At 53.6% G+C, this 17,844-nt stretch overlaps 1 protein-coding gene across 5 annotated transcripts in view; it reads right to left on the bottom strand.

Annotated features, from left to right (window-relative positions):
• GSG1L (GSG1 like) overlaps window positions 1–17,844 on the bottom strand; it is a 206,487-nt gene that overhangs the window by 67,171 nt on the left and 121,472 nt on the right. For all 5 annotated transcript variants that reach the window (XM_023246298.2, XM_023246295.2, XM_045047416.1 and 2 more), the window contains exon 3: window positions 9,072–9,224. In XM_023246298.2, the coding sequence (XP_023102066.2) occupies window positions 9,072–9,224 (153 nt within the window). The remainder of the gene's footprint in view (window positions 1–9,071; window positions 9,225–17,844) is intronic.

Genomic DNA, 17,844 nt, shown 5'->3' with positions numbered 1-17,844 from the left:
GAGTGCGAGGAACAGCCAGGAGGGACTGAAATGCAGGAGAGGAGTTAGTTCGAGAGGAAGGCAAAGGCCACGCTTTGTAGTCAGGGGAAGGTTCTGGATCTGATTCTACAAATGTAACCTTTGATAAATACCAACCAGAAATGGCAAAAACAGACTTCGTTTAAAAAAAAAAAATCCTGAAAGTGGTCAAATTAGGCTAAGTGAGAAAAGACTTCTATATATTTTTACATCTCTAGAGGGGCTGGAACTTGATCACACGGGGAGCTGTACATTTGCTGAATATTAACCTCGGGCACACCGCGGTATGCCAACTGATCCTTAAGCAAATGGGTGTGGCTGGATAATATTTTAAGATGTTAATTTGTGTTTTTTCCCCTTGATTCCAATCCCCCTCCCCCCCTCCCCCCCTTAGCTTTCCCATCATTCAGAGGCTCTGAACTTCCTTATCCCAGAGGTTTTGCAGGAAAGGGGCAGGAAAAACCCATCTGCAAATCCTTCCGTTCCTGGCTTTCATTTCCAGAAGCCTTAATTTACTGAGATTAGGTCAGGGGCCTCTGAGTGGGGAGGTGGGAGGAGAGAAAGAGGGAGCTGTCTTCGCTCCAGTCCTCAGGACAAAAACCAGTTGGTTTCTGTTTTTGGCTGGGGCCAGGGAGGGAGACGAGGGTCTGCACTGAGGTTCTGTCGGCTGGCACATTTAAAACGTTTTGAGTTAAGGGGCGCCTGGGTGGCTCAGTCGGTTGGGCATCCGACTTCGGCTCAGGTCATGATCTCGCGGTCCGTGAGTTCGAGCCCCGCATCGGGCCCTGTGCTGACAGCTCAGAGCCTGGAGCCTGTTTCAGATTCTGTGTCTCCCTCTCTCTTTCTGCCCCTCCTCCATTCATGCTCTGTCTCTCTCTGTCTCAAAAATGAATAAACGTTAAAAAAAAAACAAAAAAAACGTTTTGAGTTAAAAAGTTGAAGCTCAGGGTCACCACACGACCCAACCTTTCCTCCCCTAGGAAAACACACGTCCCCACAAACTTTGGTACGTGGGGGGTCGTGGCCTCACAGCGGAATGCTCCCAGCTAGCCAAAAGGTGGAAACAACACACAGGGCCATCCACTCCTAAGTGGAGAGGCACGACGTGCTGGGTCTGTGCACCACGGAACGTCGTTCGGCGGCAAAAAGGAACAGAGTGCCCACACCCTGCTGCGACACAGACGAACCGTGAGGACCTCACGCCGAGTGAAAGAAGCCAGTCATGAGAGACCACGTGTCGTGTAATTTCACTGATCCAGAATGTCCGGGACAGGCAGAGCGATGGAGACAGAAAATAGACTAGTGTCGCCCACGGCTGGGGGACTTGGAGGCAAGTAAGAAGGGTTTGTGGGTACAGAGGATTTTGCGGCGGGGGGGGTGTTGATAAAAAGGTTTTAAGACTGGATTATGGCGATGGTTGTGGGAACCCGTTCGACTGTACTCTTCACATGGGTGCGCTTCATGATATACCAATCGTGCCTCAATAAAGCTATTTTAGAAACAACTGAGTTTAAAATCTGATTTCTCATAAAAAGCCAGATGTGGGCTTTCCCTGGAGGCCAGCCGTATTTCTCCGTGGCAACCGTGGGCTGCTGACCCTGTTTGCCACGGTCCTCAGGGTCACTGCTGTAATGCTTCCAGCTGGCTTTACCCGTTGCTGTCCCCCACACTGTCCCTGTGGGACCTGGATTCGGGACGTCTGTTCTGGAGTGATAAGACCACAGGTACTGAAAGTATCAGCCTCGTTCTCCCATCTCCCATCTGGCCCTAGCGACAAAGAACCCCGGGGACCAGAGGGGACGCTGTGCACAGGGCGGCGGCAGCAGCAGCCTGCGTGGACCCGTGCAGTAGGGAAGCACATGGAACTTCACATACCAGCCCTGTGCCTCAGTTTTCTCAACTGTAAAATGGGGCGTAGTAATAGCACCTATCATCACAGGGTTCCACAGAGGGAATGTGTTTAGAAGGTGCCTCGCCCACAGTAGACACTCAATAAACGGCAGCTACCGAGCCTATAATTTCCTGTCTACGATTTCAAATTCTCTGAAATTCTGAAATCCAAAAGCTTCTTTGTAACTCATTTTAGACACAGAAATCTGACTTGGCCTGAACTCATTCAGCAGGAAGGCCTGACCTGAATGGATGTGAAGCTACTACCTTTATTTATCCCCCTGGCATGAATATTCATGGGCTTTATGCAGAAATATGAATGTGTTTGCTTACAGGGTGCTGCCCAGCCCCCCCTGCAGTGTTAGGTAATAGATGGTCTAGGTGTCACGTTACCTTCCCAAATCTGGAAAGTTCTGGATTCTGGGATACTTCTGGCTGGAAGGGTTTCAGACCGGATACTGTGATCAACCACCTCGTGGACACAGGAGGGGTGGGAACCGGGAGCTGGCGAGAGGCATCCCAGACCCTCCAGGACTCCCCACGGAAGCCCTCGGGCCAAGCAGGCCCAGCCCTCCTGCAAGTGCTTAAGGTACTTGTCCCAAATAGGAGGAGACCGTCCAGGCCCCTCCCCGCCTCAAATGTGATCGGTCCCAAATGTGATCGGGCCCGCCAGTCGGCCCAAACAAAACCCGGCTGCAGGCAGGCAACAACTCACCTACCGGTACGGCTTCCAGTTGGCCCACCCAGACCCCTGTTTAATAAAGAATGTGACTGGCCTTCTTCCTCAGTTCTGAGAGGGGAACTCTAAATCCTTGGGATTTCCTGAGTAATTGGAGGGTCTTTGTTATTCACGAGTCATTGGATCACGCCTGAGGTTTTGTTAATGAAGGAGAGGACTGAAGATGGGGGCTGGGAGAGAGAGAGAGAGGGAGAGAGAGAGAGAGGTATCCAACCTGTGATCAGAGCATGGGGCTTTCAGCTGGCTCAATACCAATCAATCAATCATGCCCGAGCAATGAGCCCCCAGTAAACACTCAGGCCCCCAGGCTCCAGTGAGCTTCCTGGTTCACGAACAACACTGCTGGGCCACAAGGACGGTGCACTGATTCTCCCCGAATCAGGTGGGCACGGAGGGTCTGCCTCTGAGGCCCTCCCAGACCCCACCCTGAGAGTCTCTTCCTTTGGCGGGCCCCGACTGCACCCTTTACAACAATACTGTAATCCTAAATATAGCGCTGCCCTGAGTTCTGTGAGCAGTGCCGGTGGACTAGCACGAGGGGGTTGTGGGAACCCCGAATTTGTCAGCTGGTCAGAAATGAGGCTGGCCTGCGGTAAGGCCGCCTTGGGAGTGACTCTTAAGTAGTGACGGACAGGAGCTAGCTGGCACGTAAAACTAGCTTTCTCACTCGTTGGGTGAACAGTTCCGAGGTCCGTTCTGCACACTCAGAGGGGCCCAGCGGGACAGAACCCCAGGGGCCCACAGCAGCCACCTGCTCATCAACTCTCCCTTTACTGGCTTTCCTCCCTTCCTGTCTTCCTCTCCACTCTCCCGCCGAACTTCCTGGGATCCCCTTCCACATAAACCACCTGCACCCAAATCTCCATCTTGGGATCTGCTTTGAAGGAATCCAGATTAAGACCTCTGCCATTCCTAGGGCTGAGTCCTTTAGCCCCACCGCTGACCTCCTTGACGACCTCCCGGCTTGACAGGCCATTTGGATTTGCAGTCAACCCGTTCGTCTGGGCAACCACTTGTCCACCACTGCGTAATAATCCTGCTTGGCCCATGGCTAAGCCCATGCCATGGGTATGGCTAGGGACCCAGGCCTGGCTAATCGGAGTATTGCATTCTGTCGCACGGAGACTGGTTCAGGAATGAGTCTATGAGCCTGTGGTCCAGTCACGATCCTCCTTGAGGTTTTGTAGGAGCTATTGGAAAGGAGCTCTCTCTACCTCTGGAATCTTATGTGAGCCTGGAGCCGCTCGGGACCATTTTCTCTCCACGTGGACAAAGCCTAGCTGAGAACAAAGTCAGAAAAAAGCAGAGTTTGGAGCTATAGATAGATACCTGATGACATGAACACCTGGATGCAGCCATGCCTGAAGCTCAGCCACCTTGTATTTGTCAATTACATGAATCAATAGGGTTCTATCATCACCCTCTTTTCTCTGGTAGCTAATACGATTGGGTTCTTGTCACTTGCAAGCAAAAGGATCCTTAATAATATGGAAAAACGCTTTTCTCTGACTTCGACTCTCTGCATTGTTAGACGCAAAAATACACAAAAGTACTTGCTTCTAGGTTATGGACAAAAGACCCGGTCTGACCAGAGCAGGGAGACTGAACAGAGGGGGTTATTAATGTGGGATTCTTTTTTAGCACAGACCCAAGAATTATCAAGAAACTCATCCTAAAATAATAAGTGATGGTTTATGGTAAGAAGTTACAAATCACCACACTAAGAGAAGCTCTAAGGTCCCTAAGCCTCTGTCTGTAATTTCCACCTCACAGGCCGTGGAGCTGCTCCCTCTTCAATTCATACCTTGCTCTGAAAATGGCTCCTGAAACCCAATTCCAAACAGCAACCTCACCTTGGCCATTTGTTTGTTTTATTGCAAAATCGCCTTCCCTTCTTACTTAACAAAATGCTCCTTCTGGCTTCTGCACGAGCTCTGATTATTTCCCAGAATTGGTCACGTTTCTTTCTGTGCCACCGCAGTTTTTACTAAAAGCCCACAGTTAGCTCGACTGTGCAGGGACTCTCCAAATGACTTTGTGTTTTTCCCAAGTGGATCTGTCTCATTTTTCAGAGGGACTGGGGAAAAACGGACATCTTCCAGCCTGCTCGCACACCCCTTCGGGTGTGTAAGACTCTGGTCACTGGGGAAAGAAACAGGGAGTTCTGTCTTTCCCAGCACCTCTTGGCTGAAGTCGCAGGACTGGGCAAGGGGACGCTGCTAGCTGGAGTCACCCCCCTGTGCTGGAATCGGTCTTGCTCAGTCCCGAGAGCCCGAGAAAAGCTGTGACCCACTGCAGGGTCACATCAAGACGTGCAGGGGCCCCAAGCACTTTTGTCTCCTCCATAAAGGAAATGGTAGGGGCACCTGCGTGGCTCAGTCGGTTGAGCACCCGGCTTCAGCTCAGGTCTGATCTCACGGTTCGCAGGTTCGAGGCCCACATTGGGCTCTGTGCTGACAGCCCGGAGCCTGCTTCGGATTCTGTGTCTCCCTCTCTCTCTGCGCCTCCCCTGCTCACATTCTGTGTCTCTTTCTCTCTCAAGAATAAACATTTAAAAAAAAATTTTTTTTTTTTAAAGAAATGGTAAAACTTGTATGTTATGACTGCAACAGTAGAAAGACAATTATGATCCGGTCTGGATTCACTCTTACAATTTCATTACTATTACTTTAATTTTTTTTTTTTCTCCCAATCTGAAAAGTAGTCAAAATTAAAACATTTCGTGGGGCCCTAAAAGTACTGTGAGCCCTAGGCCCTGGGCCAGTGGGCCAGCAACCACAGCCCCCACACCCAGGCCTCAGGGGCCGTCCCTGTCTGTATAACCACCTTGTGCCAGGGACACAGCCCCGCTGGCCGGAACCTGTCACCAGCTCCTCCCTTGGCTGAAGAGCATGAACCCCTGGGCCTCGCTGTGGCTGTGGCGGGGCTGGTCCCTGGGGCCATGATCTGCCCCTCAGCTTATTGGAAAACAGTGGGGGCTAATCATAACGACAAGAGTCCCAGGTGCTAAGCCCTACTCAAAGCACTTTATAGGGCAGGCTCGGCTGGGGGTCCAACAGCCTAGCAGCTACGTGCCTGCAGGCAAGTCGGCATTCCCATCTGCGGAACCCATGCAGGGTCAGACCCTCCCCTGCAAGGGTACCGTGAGGGGTAAAGACGCTAACACGTGTGGGCAGGCTGAACCCCGCGCCAGTGCACGGTGGCACCTCGGCCGGCACTGGCTATTACCATGAATCATAATCACTTGGTTCATTATAATAACTGATCATAATAATTGGGTACAGTAGGGGCTGCCCCAATTCTGCTTTCCCGTCTACCATAGAAGGTGTTGACCTTGGGCTGAAGACCCCTCGGCATAAGCTGGGCTGGCAGCATCAGAGGACTTGGTCACGGGGCTTGCGCACTCCTTTCCCTCCCATCAGAGCAAACCCGAAGGCCACCCCCCTCCTCTGGGCCCCTCCCCACCCCTTACCCTGTTCTCAGGGGGCTCCGGCAAGGCCAGGGGCTCCAGGGCCACGCAGCCCTCTCTTGGTGTCCTGTTGCCCCCCCCCCCAACTTATCTTCTCCCAGGCGTGAATACAAAATCCTTTCTCTCCACCACTCGCTACTTCTGTCTCATGACGTCAGCTGGCTCACACATGCTTCTTAGTTACTGTTTTCTGAAGACTTAAAAGTCTTCTCCCTCCAGCCCGGTCACCCCTGCAGCTCGGATCCTATGAAAAGAGCACGGGGCTTTGAAGCCAGCAGGAGCTGGGTTTAATCCTGGCTCCGTAACTGACCAGCTGTGTGACCCTGGGCAAGTCAATTAACCTCCCTGAGCCCTGTATTGTTTATGTGTCTGAAATTACTGAAGACAATCTTATTTTCTTCAGCAGTGGGCCTCTGGGGGCAGGCTTTTTGAGGGGTGAGAGCTTTGATGAGCCCTTTGAGGCAGGGGAAGGAGCCCCCACCTGCTACCCCAAGAGAGGTCTGCTTGAAGACTTGGGGATGGTTGCCTTGGGCCGCCCACCCGCTTTTGTTCTGTGACTGGAATGAGCAGGTTGAGGGGGAGGGCTGGGTGCCCGGGATAAGGGGACTCTTCGATGCTTGCAGTGGGGAGAGGAAAGAAAAGGTGGAGCCGCTAACAAGAGAGAGGAGACTGGACACCCCACAGCACATCACACTCCACCTGCTCAGGTCGGATCCATCACCCCCACTACCTGCTTTTTCCACCTTCCCCATCTTGGGGGTCCGGGCCCATCCCGTCCCTGCCCAGATGCCGGCCACGGGACACAAGATCAGGGGCTCTGGCCAATCTGGACCTCTAGGTCCCTCCTGAGAAGAGCGTCTCCGGATACACAAAATAAAATACGCGGGATTATAAAGCAAACCCCTTATATGGAAATCTAGTTAGCGAAACATTCAAACGAGTTCGTGGCATGGGAATATATGGGCTTCTTCGTTAACGCGCGAGGTTAACGAGATGCAGCAGAAGCTCTGGCATTATCACACTTTTGAATGAAAGCATTTCAGGGTATCTGCCCCAACGACAGCGCGATAGGAAAAATATAGATGATTATTGGTGACTATGTCATAGCTACTGCCCCCTACAGGGTTCTGTTGCCTCCACTCACATTTGAGGGACAGCCTAAGTGTCCGTTACAAGTTAGAGAACTACAGATGGAACTTCTTCCCCACCAGGCTCATGGACCCCCCGGACTGTGTGGATTCCAAACTAGGCAGCTGACCTGGGTTCTCTGTCTTCCGGGCCCACCCGGCTCTCCTGACTTCGCCTCCTAGCTGGAGGGTGTGTGTGCCCGCGTCCGGCGTTCCCCCTGCCCCCGCACCCGGGTGGGGCCTCATCTTTTCTCACCTCCGGGCCGGTCTCCTCACCTCCACCCTTGCTCTGCTCTGTCCACGCCGCAGCCCGAACCCTCACCCCCAGCTGCAAACCTGACCGTTATCCCCCTCTGCTCTGGATTCTCAGCGCGGTCAGCTACATGGTAACATCTAAGGATCACTGCAAAGCACCAAGACCCTCACCCAGCTGTCCGATTTCATCTGTCAGTTGTGCTCTCCCTACCCTGCCTTCCTGTCATTCTGAACTACTCAAGGTTTCCAGAATATGCCACCCTTGTCCATGCTGTTCCCTCTATCTGCACTGTCTTCCCCAAGCTGTCCGTCAAGCAAACTCTTCGGTTTTTTTCCAAGTCTCATGCCCCAGCCCGCCCATCCCCACTCCACCCTCAAACAGGACACACAGGTCCAGAATCGTCCGCGGCCCAAGAGCTGGGAACCAAAACCGACCCTTGGCCATGACGATCACTCTATTTCTCTTTTCTTTCTTTTGCTATGATGGTCAGATTTCCACATCCTGAGAACGCCAAGTCACGCGTGTTTTCATCTGCGGAGCGTGCTGTAATCTCTTGGATGCAGCTCTCGATCTTTGAGGGACCCCTCTGTTGTACACACATACTTCAGTTAGGGGGAGATTATGTCCCTTACCAAAAGGCGCCTCGTTTCGGTTTCATTAAATAGAGGCTTCTTCCAACGCATGAAGAATAGGATTAGATTTATAGAAATTCAATTTACACTTGGCTTTTTAGGAACAGATGTCGTGCACGGCCAAGCCACCACTCTATCTGTCAGGCTGCCTGAAGTTATGGTTTGGAGGCTCCTTTTACTCCTCTCTGGCACATTCCCTGCTTAACCCCTCGTGACCTGGATCTGCTGAACCAACTCTGGGCTCCTGGCCACCTAATCCAATGGCCTTTTCTTGGAGTCTTCTGTCTCCGGCTCCCTGAGTCACAATGTCCTGACCGTCCTGTTCCCCCTAAAGCCCCCAAAACCCCTGGCTCTGCGGCCTTTACGCACCGTCTCTGCCCACCCCACACTAGTAGCTGAGCTTCTAGATGTGTTTGCTCCCCTCTAGCTTCCACACGTTTGTCTCAAAGGCAAATAAGCCAAAGCAGATGAGTGATGTGCGGGCCACCCCAAAACGGCCCCCCCTTTATGTCTCTATGGAAGACACCATCATCCACTCATGCCAATACACCACCTCCCTGTGCCCTGTCCCACAAATACAGTCCGCCACGAGGGCGTGGGGTGGTCATCCCTTGAATACACACGTCAGGCTAACCCACCTCTCTCTCCCACACCTGTTAAACTCCACGGGCTCTGGAACGGTCCCTCCGTTAGGAAAGCCCCAGTCCTTACTGTTAGCACGGTACCTGGCACACGATATTCAACAACCACTGAATGAGAACGCGAGCGCGCAAATCCCGTTTTAAAACCGTAACGCGGAGGCTCAGAGCAGCGGAGTGATGGGCGCAAGGTCACCCGGCGGGAACAGCCAGGACTCGGCCCGGGGGCGGCTCCAGCACCCACGTTCCGCTCTGCCGGAGGTCCAGGGTTAGGCCCCACCGCCAGAGGCCCTCCGCCTTACCGGACAGCACCGTGAAGACAGCTGCGAAGGCGTTGAGCTTGAGCCCGTCGATGACATTGCTGGAGTGGAAGAGCTCGAGACACATGAGGCTGAAGCCGACCACCAGCAGGAGGATGTACAGCACCTCGGACACCACCGACAGCCACAGGACCCCTGCACGACAGAGGCAGAGCGGCCGTGAGATGAGGGACGCCGCAGGGTGACCTTCCACACCACGCCCCGCGGCGGGGGTCCGAATTGTTGGAGCAAGGGCCGCGGTTCCAGGGTGGGTCCCCGTGACACAGCTGATCACGGCCTCCCGTCCTCCGCACCAGGCCTGGCGCAGGTGCCCAAACCTAAGTTGGTGGAGGCCAGCGCCCGCCCCCTCCCCCACCCCGGTGACGCTCGCTGGTGGGCAGTGGCGTGCGACCCCTCTGTGGGCCCGTTCAGACGGGAGGGAGGAACCTGCGTCCTGGTCACACTTTCTCTTCGCACCTGGTAGATGGCTGCGCCAGGGAGCCACCTGATGGCCAGGAGGGTACCCGCCTTAAGATGAAGCTGCCGCTGTAGTTGCTGAGCAGTGGCGACACCACTGGGCCAATCACCAGCCCCGAGGGCTTCCCCACCGTCGAAGCTTGCGGGGCCAAGTTCTCTGTCACCCGCAGCTAGGAGCGCACCCCTACATTTCTAACGGCCCTGTACCCTACTCCACTTTTTTTCTAGAAACTGCTACTCCCGTGGCCACAGCTTCAACCTCGCGACTCTCCCCGGGATCCGCGGTGTCCTAAAGCGGCCCCGTCTTCCTGGGCAGAGCCGATTGGTCGGGTTTGATCACGTGGCCTAGAATTGGCCAATCAAAGTCCTGCCCTGTAGCAATCCGCGCGCTCGGAAGCACCGAAATAGACTGGGGGGGGGGGGTCAAATCGGGGTGTGAGCCTTTTTTTTTTTTAAGTTGATTTATTTAAGTAATCTTATGTATTTTTAATGTTTATTTATTTTTGAGAGCGAGACAAAGCCGAACAGGGCAGGGCAGAGAGAGAGAGAGAGAGAGGGGGAGACACAGAATGTGAAGCAGGCTCCAGGCTCTGAGCTGTCAGCACAGAGCCCCGCGTGGGGCTCAAACCCATGAACCATGAGATCCTGACCTGAGCCCAAATCGGTGGCGCAATTGACTGAGCCACCCAGATGCCCCAGTCATCTTACTTGTTTAAAAAAAAAAAAAAAGATCAAGGTGGGGCTTGAACTCACGGGGGGGGGGGGGGGGTTCGCAAGCTCTTCCAATTGGGCCAGCCAGGCGCCCTGAGAACCTGAGCCTTATGACAGCGTGAGTGCCTGGTTCCAGCTCTTCCTGAATGCCGGCTGCCCCTCTATCCTTCCAGTGGTTTGGCTGTTCAAATGTTTACATTCCCCGAGCCGCCACAGCTCCCTTTCCCCCCCAGTTTTTTCCAAAATTCGGTTGCCATCATTTGCCCCCTAGTTTAGGGGGCATTCTCTGTTTTTCCCACTTTATCCCTCCCTTCTGACTACAATCCTTTCACCGGGGAGTCCCTTTCTTCTCCCAGTCTGTGCAAGTCAATTGCAGCTGGCTCCATGATTGGGCACATGACTCCTGTTGTAGCCAGTCAGAGCTTCATAACCCCTATGACTCTAGTCATTGGTTCAGGAGTGAACCTCTCTATGCCTCAGTTTCTTTACCTATACAACAAAGATAAAAATAACGCCTATTTCATACTACTGTCATGCCTTGAGGATGCATTTGTACAGCAATGAAAAGACCTTGTGCTTAGCATCTAGTGAGGGCTCAGTTTGTGCAATAGCATCATTGTTGTCTGGGTGGAACATGTCCCCGCCATGATCCCCTGGAAATGGAGCCCAGGAGTGCTTGAGGGAGGTCGAGGCAGGAAACAGAGTCAAGAGGGAGAAATACAATTGGGGGAGCAGATATAATTTCTGAGGAAAAGGGTGGCCAGTGGAAAATGTAACACCTCACATGACTTACCTTCCAAACCACACTAATCAGTGAGCGAGGCCCCCACTTTACAGAAGGGACTATGGACAAAGCCTGGCCAGTCAGAGATGGACATATGACCCAAGTCAGTTCAATGAGAGTCAGCCGCTGGACTTTTGCCGGACCTATTGGTGGAGAAAATTCCTTTCTACTGAGTTTGAGCCTGGGGGAGTGGAAGGATGAAACTGACTGAGTCACCAAGTGGCAAGGGCCTTCCTGAGAGCAGAGACAATGCCAAGGAAGGCAAAGCTGAGATAGAGAAAGATTGTGTCCTATGACGTTGTTTGAGCCCCTGGATCCAGCCGTGCCTGAAGCGTCCCATCATTTGTTCTTTCAATCACATGAACCCATGAATTCCTTGTCTTTGCCTAAGCTAGTTTGAGGTGGAATTTCTATCACTTACAACAAAGAGTCCTGATCTTCACCTTTTCTGTTCTCCAAACCTGTCAAACATGTCCTTCCTACATGTCAGCCTTTATAAGATTGTTCCTTCCACTGGGAATGTCCTAGGGACATCCAATATGTACTATTTAGTGAATGAAGCAAACAAACAGAAAATTCTCGGTCCTTATCTGCTCCCTGACAAAGAATCCAGATTCTGAAACACCCACTATCATTCCTAGCACAACGGGCTTTGAGAGCTGTGGAGAAATTCTTTTTTTCTCCCCCCCCCCCCTTTTTTTCTTTGGCTACAAAAATATCACATCTCCTGGGCAATCCCTTGGATTTCTGTAAGAGAATAATGTGCTCCTGGCAGCCTGGATGTTGTTAAAACACCCCCTGGCTTGGCACACGCATAGTCTCCGAGGCCCTTCTCTGGCCCGAGGCCCACCGAGGCAGCAGGGAGGAAGGCAGGAGATGTGGGGCGAGCCTCGCCTCGCCAGGAGGGCGGCAGCTCCTGCGGAGGCCTGGCCTCCCTCCCAGCAGCCTTCACCTCCAGCTGCTGTTGGCCTGGTGGCTTGAGGAGGCCACCCCTCACCACCGTGCTGCTTACTGACTCAGTGCCTCTCCCGAAGCACCCCTACTCTCCTGGGGGGGGGGGGTTGCTCTCATCTTTGCCCTCGTGGGCCCCAGGCCAGGCTTCCACCCCACTCCACCCCCTACCCCCGCCTCCCTTCCCAACAGTATCCAGCTCTGCTCTGTCAGATAGGCTGAGAGGTAAGGTTGGCGTCAGGGGCTGAGATGCTTAGAAAATAAGTAAGTTTAACCATGGAGAACCAGGCACTAGCATCCCCAACGCCTGGCTAGGGTTACTTAGGCTTCTTACTCTCTCCAGATTGATTTCCCTGCCCTGCCTCCCCCGGTTTCCCTACCACTCTCCCCCGGGGCATTTCCTTTATAAACGCCTTGAACGTGAATCCTCACCTCAGTGTCTGCTTCTAGGAAATCTGATCTCAGACACTAGCATTCACATGTGTTCTTTCCCCCATCCTCCTAAAACCTGACGAGGTAGTTTGAGCCTGATACTGTTTGAGCCCCTGGATCCAGCCGTGCCTGAAGCATCCATCCCATCATTTGTTCTTTCAATCACATGAACCAATGAATTCCTTGTCTTTGCCTAAGCTGGTTTGAGGTGGAATTTCTATCACTTACAACAAAGAGTCCTGATCTTCACCTTTTCTGTTCTCCAAACCTGTCAAACATGTCCTGCCCACATCTCTGCCTTTATAAGATTGTTCCCTCCACTGGGAATGTCCTAGGGACATCCAATACGTACTGTTTAGGGAATGAAGCCAACAAACAGAAGATTCTCGGAAAATTCTCATCTTTTACAGAGGAGTAAACTTAGGTTCGGAGGGACTCAGCAACTAGTCTACACAGCCAGACAGTGGTACAGTCTGGGTTCACACCCAGGCCTCTCTGACTCCAGGATTCATCATGGCTGTAAGCTGGCAGGCTAGAGTAGCCACCTTGAAATCGTATCATTCCCCGCTCTTGGGCTGGTCAGAGGGGCCCGTCTGGGTCTGAGGGCACGGGGTTCCCTGGCCATGGCTCTTATCTACATGCTCTCCAGCATCCCAAACAATTCCTGAGCCAGAGTTCCTGCAAGGGGGTGGCCACTGAGTGGGATGGGGGAGAGAGTGGATTTCAGTCCTCAGCGATCCGGAGGCCAGCTGGCCACCAGATGTCGGGGGAAGGAGGTCTCAAGGAAGAGCAGACAGGTCTTGAGGATGCCAGAAGCCAGGCCGTGGAAGGTGGGCTTGGCCCATGCTGCTGAGGCAAGTGGGGACCTAAGGGTCTTAGCAAGGAAAGGACACCTGTCAGGAGGCCCTCTCTAGAAGGATGGGGGGGGGGGTCTGCCATGGCAACATTGGGGGTGAGGACAAGTGGAAAACCTGATAACTCCTGATGCACGGGCTCTGTGGGCTCTGACCATGGTGGGGCCACGTGTCCCGCCTGGGCAGCTGAGCAGATGTGATGCTTTTCACGGAGAATGAGGTAACGCTAAGGCAGGCAGACAATGAGGTTCCACATCCACTGCAGGACCTCCAACGGGATGTCCGGGGGGAAGCTGGAGCTCAGGCGGAGGGGTGCGGACCTTGGCAAATCACGGGTACGCAATAAATGTCTACTCTGATTGCCAAAGAGACGGTAGCCCGAGAGCGGTTGACATGCTCGTGCAAAGTATGTGAAGCAAGAGAGAAAAGGGGGGGAGGTTGATCCACGGGAACATGAATACTCAAGGGGAGGGGCAGGGCAGAGAGCCGTGAAGGCGACAAACACCATGGGAGCCCAGCGGCCCCTGCCCCAACACTTCTGTGCACATTGCCACCTGCCAGCACGCGGACCGCTCTGCTCCAGTGCCTGCCCACCCTCCAACCGTCACCCGCCTGCTGGACTAGGGGGTTGACATCCCCGTCCTCCCCCAGCTGCAACCCCCGAACGACGGATGCCTGATGTGAGCTGCTAAGTACCCCAAGTGAGTTAACACTGGGGGGTGCCATCTCCCCGTCTGTGTTTCCCCCCAGGGGAGAGGTGGCGTTACACTAACCACAACACTGAATTGTCTGAGTCAAAAAGTGAAGAAGCTACTCGCTTCTCTGTTATTTTTATAAATCCTATCACCTCGATCAAAAGAGCCTCTGTTTGGTGCTAATGTGTCCTTAACACCTTTCTACCACTTGTTAATTATTTAAAACTGGGAGAGGGCTCACAGAATCTTCAGCAGGTCCCGGGCAGACTTGAAGGACATTTTGACAATTTCCTTCAGCCCCGCCCCTCTCCCGCCCTCCCCCAGCCAGCCACTGCTCTCCGCCCTTCTGTGCCCGGCTCTGGGCCTCAGGGGCCTGACTCCTTGGGACTGCACCCCCAGACTCCCCAGCCCTCTGGCTGAGCAATGAGGAGGACCAGCTAGAAATCGGAGGGTGGGAGGAGGAAGGTCTGATTGTTTTCTGTCTGCCCTGCTCCCTGTCTGGAGCCCCTTCTCTGGCAGAGGCTCCATCCCAAGTTTGTGGGATCCAAGCATCTGCGGCTTTCACACTGTTCCCACCCTTTCTCCTCCCCCTGCCAAGGCTGGTGCTAACAGCTCCCCTCTGTTGCCAGCTTTTGGGGGCCTCAGATGCTCTTAGCCCTTCCCGTGCCTCTATGTGGACTTTTTCATTAAAGCGCCTTCGTTTGAACTATCTGGGGGATTGTGAGTCCTGCAGGGGCCCTCCCTTACACATCGCGTTTTATGGCAAGGGGTCCAATTAGAGCAGCGATCTAAGCCAGCATTCTCCAACCTGTAGCAGGCACACAGGAACACGGGATGCTAACCCTTGGGCCTCCAGACCCATGTATGTTGTGACGAGCTCTCCAGGTGACGCTGACGCACCCTCAAGCACAAGCACCACTGATCCAAAGTTCCCTTCCGAATGTTTGTGCAAGAAAGTGAGTCGGCTTCAGAAAAAGACGGAGCCCATGCCAGCCGGCAGATGTTGGCGTCTGGCACACAGAGATAGAGAGAAGGTAGAACTCGAATGACAAAACATTGGAACCGCCACACAGGGCCTGGCTGGCAATCGGTGCTCGTCACGATTCGTGTTATGGAGGCACACGCGTGTGACTAAAGGAAGTCAGAAAGGACAGTGGGCGGGCAGCCTCTGGCCAGGACGGTGGGGTCTTGCCTTTGTGACGCCCGGAAAGCCTCAGTAATCACACAGATGATTGTGTCGGGTCTCTGAAACTTGGCACGCAAGCCTCGATTTGCAGCTGAGAACCGGTGACCTCCCGGGGCAGAAGAAATGAAATGGCTTCTCATCAGGTACAGGGCCCGTGGGGTGACAGCTAATCCCGTTAGCTGCACTTTCTGCCTTTTTAAAAAACAGCTTCATAACATCAACCCTGACCCTCCATTGATGGAATTGATGGGTTTGCAAGAACAAATTCCCTTTCGCCCCAGTACCCTCCCTTGCCAAGATAGTTTCCAGGGCCCGTCTGGCTGAGTGGGAAATCACGGGTGGGAACCGTGTCTTGCATCTACAGCCTTGGCCAGAGGCCTCATCCGACTCTGTCCCTCGGTTTCCTCGTCTGAGAAATGGGCATAACAGGCTTGTCCTGAGCATGAAGTGAGACACTATCTATAAATCGCGCAAGCCTGACACTTGGGAAGTATTCAAAAGAGCTAAGTGTTACCATCACTTCCCGCTAAGTATAATTATGGGCGATTAGAATAATTATAAGTGGGGGCGGGGCAACAAGTGTGAAGATCACGGCCCCGGGCTGGGCCACCTGGGTTGATCCCCGGCTCTGCCAGGCACTGCCTGGGACGCTTGGGCAAGTGGCGTGCTCCCACTGAACCGGTTTTCTCGTCGGAAAATCGGGGATAGATATAGCACCCAGTTTGCGGGCAACGTGAGGACAAAGCGAGTAAATTGATGAGCAAAGTGCTTAGGGCAGTGCCTGGCGCACAGCAGGTGTTATATAAGCGTGAGCTGTTACTATTATTGTCATCGTCATTGTTAGTCCCGTAGGATGTGACCAAGGAGTAGGCAGCCTAGAACCGGCACATCTCAGTCACTGGACAAATAAAACCCTTCTGGGGAGCAGAGGGGAATTGTTGCAAAATCAGATGAAATCCCAAGGCACCACGGCATTTCAAGAGAAAACATTCCCCCCCCCCCCGCCCAAATCCATCAGTCTAATATGTCAAATCAATAAGGTATGGCGCAGTGGCTGCTGGCTCTGGGCTCGGCGACACGCCCCCTGAGACCCAGCACGTGAAATCGTGTAAATGACGCAGGCCAGGAGCTCTGAGGCTGCAAACGGCTTCATGACAGCTGCTGTTTGCGAAATGTCAATACTCTCAGGCTCGGGGATGCTCAGGGGCTGGGAGGAGAAGGCCAGAGGCCTCGGGACAGACTCCAGGGGTCGCTGAGCCCTCCATCTGCAGATGAGAAGTTAGCCCAGTGAGGACTTAGGACATGCCCATGTCACAAAGCAGGTTGAGGGCAGATTGGGGACAGCGGTGGTGGTGGTGGGGGCGGGGCGGGGCGGGGGGCGGGGCTTCCACCTGCCAGGCTGCTTGCTGCTGTGAGACTGGGAAGCAGGGTGACCCTCTGAGAGGTGCAGGGAATGAGGTTTGGGGGAGGGGCATGGAAAGGGGCTTCCCCGAAGAAGAGCGTCGCAAAAGACCACAGGAAGGTGACTGCACCGCGTGTCAGCAGCCCTGAGTTCCAGCCGGCGCCGTGGGGCCTTCCGAAGGTGCCTCTGCGGGCCTCAGTTTCCCTCCCGGTGAAACAAGTGGATGCTCCAACAAGCTGCCAACAGGCCGAATCCAGCCCACAAAAATGTCTTGTTTGGCCCACACAGTATTTTAAAAATATCTGAATTCATTATCAACATTTAAAAATAGGAGCCTTCACATGAAATTTCATCCAGGTTTCTGGATTCGCTTGCAAGACGGGTGCATACAGCCGTGCCGGACCCGCATCCTCATACAAGGGCTGCGGGGCTGAGCTGGGGCTGCTCCCCCTCAAACAGGACGCGTACTTCTGAGTCAGCACAGACCCTCCGCAGTGCCCATCACCCTTGGCTCCCATCTAGCTCTCTTGAGCCTTTGAGTTTACAGCCCCCTGTGCAACGAGGTCTAAAGCCATTTCTGTCCCTGACGCTCTGCAGCGAAGCAACATTTTAAGACCCTGCACGGTCCTCGCTGATATATCTCCATGTAGGAGTGAACTATCCAGCAAAGCTTCAGCTGTCCCCTTGCTCAGGGACAGGGGAAGTTCCAGCAAATACCACGCCACCCCACACATGAAGGTGCCAATTTTCAAAGAGTTAGATTAAAAGGAGAGACAATTCAGCTCTAAAAATATGCCCGCATTGTTACACGGGACTCAAGAGCACAGATCTGAGAGCTGTTCCCGAGAGTCATCTTGTCCGCCCCAGCCCACATCCTTTCCACGAAGGCCTGAGAAGGCTAGTGAGTTGCCAAAGTCACGACACTGGGAATCTTCCTTCCATGAGTCAGACAGAACCTTTCAGGTTTGGACTGGAGGTCAGGGTGACCATCCTCGGCGGCCACTCTCAGAAGATGTGCAAAAATGTTGGGTAACACAGAGTTTGGGAAGAGAATGCCATTCAAATGCCAACCGGGGTGATGCTCTGGAAACACGGAGCCTGGGGGGGGGGGACTGTTTTCTGCATCACCATCTTTTCTAGAACCATCCTTTTCTAAAGCCTCGCTAGCCTACCAGCAGCACCTGCAGCCCCTGGGAGCCTGTGATAAATGAGGATTCTCAGACCCCACCCAGACCTACTGACTCAAGGTGTGTGCATTTTCACCAGATCCGCAGCCGTCCAAGC

Source organism: Felis catus, chromosome E3 (genome assembly GCF_018350175.1).
Source record: "Felis catus isolate Fca126 chromosome E3, F.catus_Fca126_mat1.0, whole genome shotgun sequence".
Taxonomy (NCBI): domain Eukaryota; kingdom Metazoa; phylum Chordata; class Mammalia; order Carnivora; family Felidae; genus Felis; species Felis catus.
This window is presented reverse-complemented; position numbering and strand designations above follow the sequence as displayed.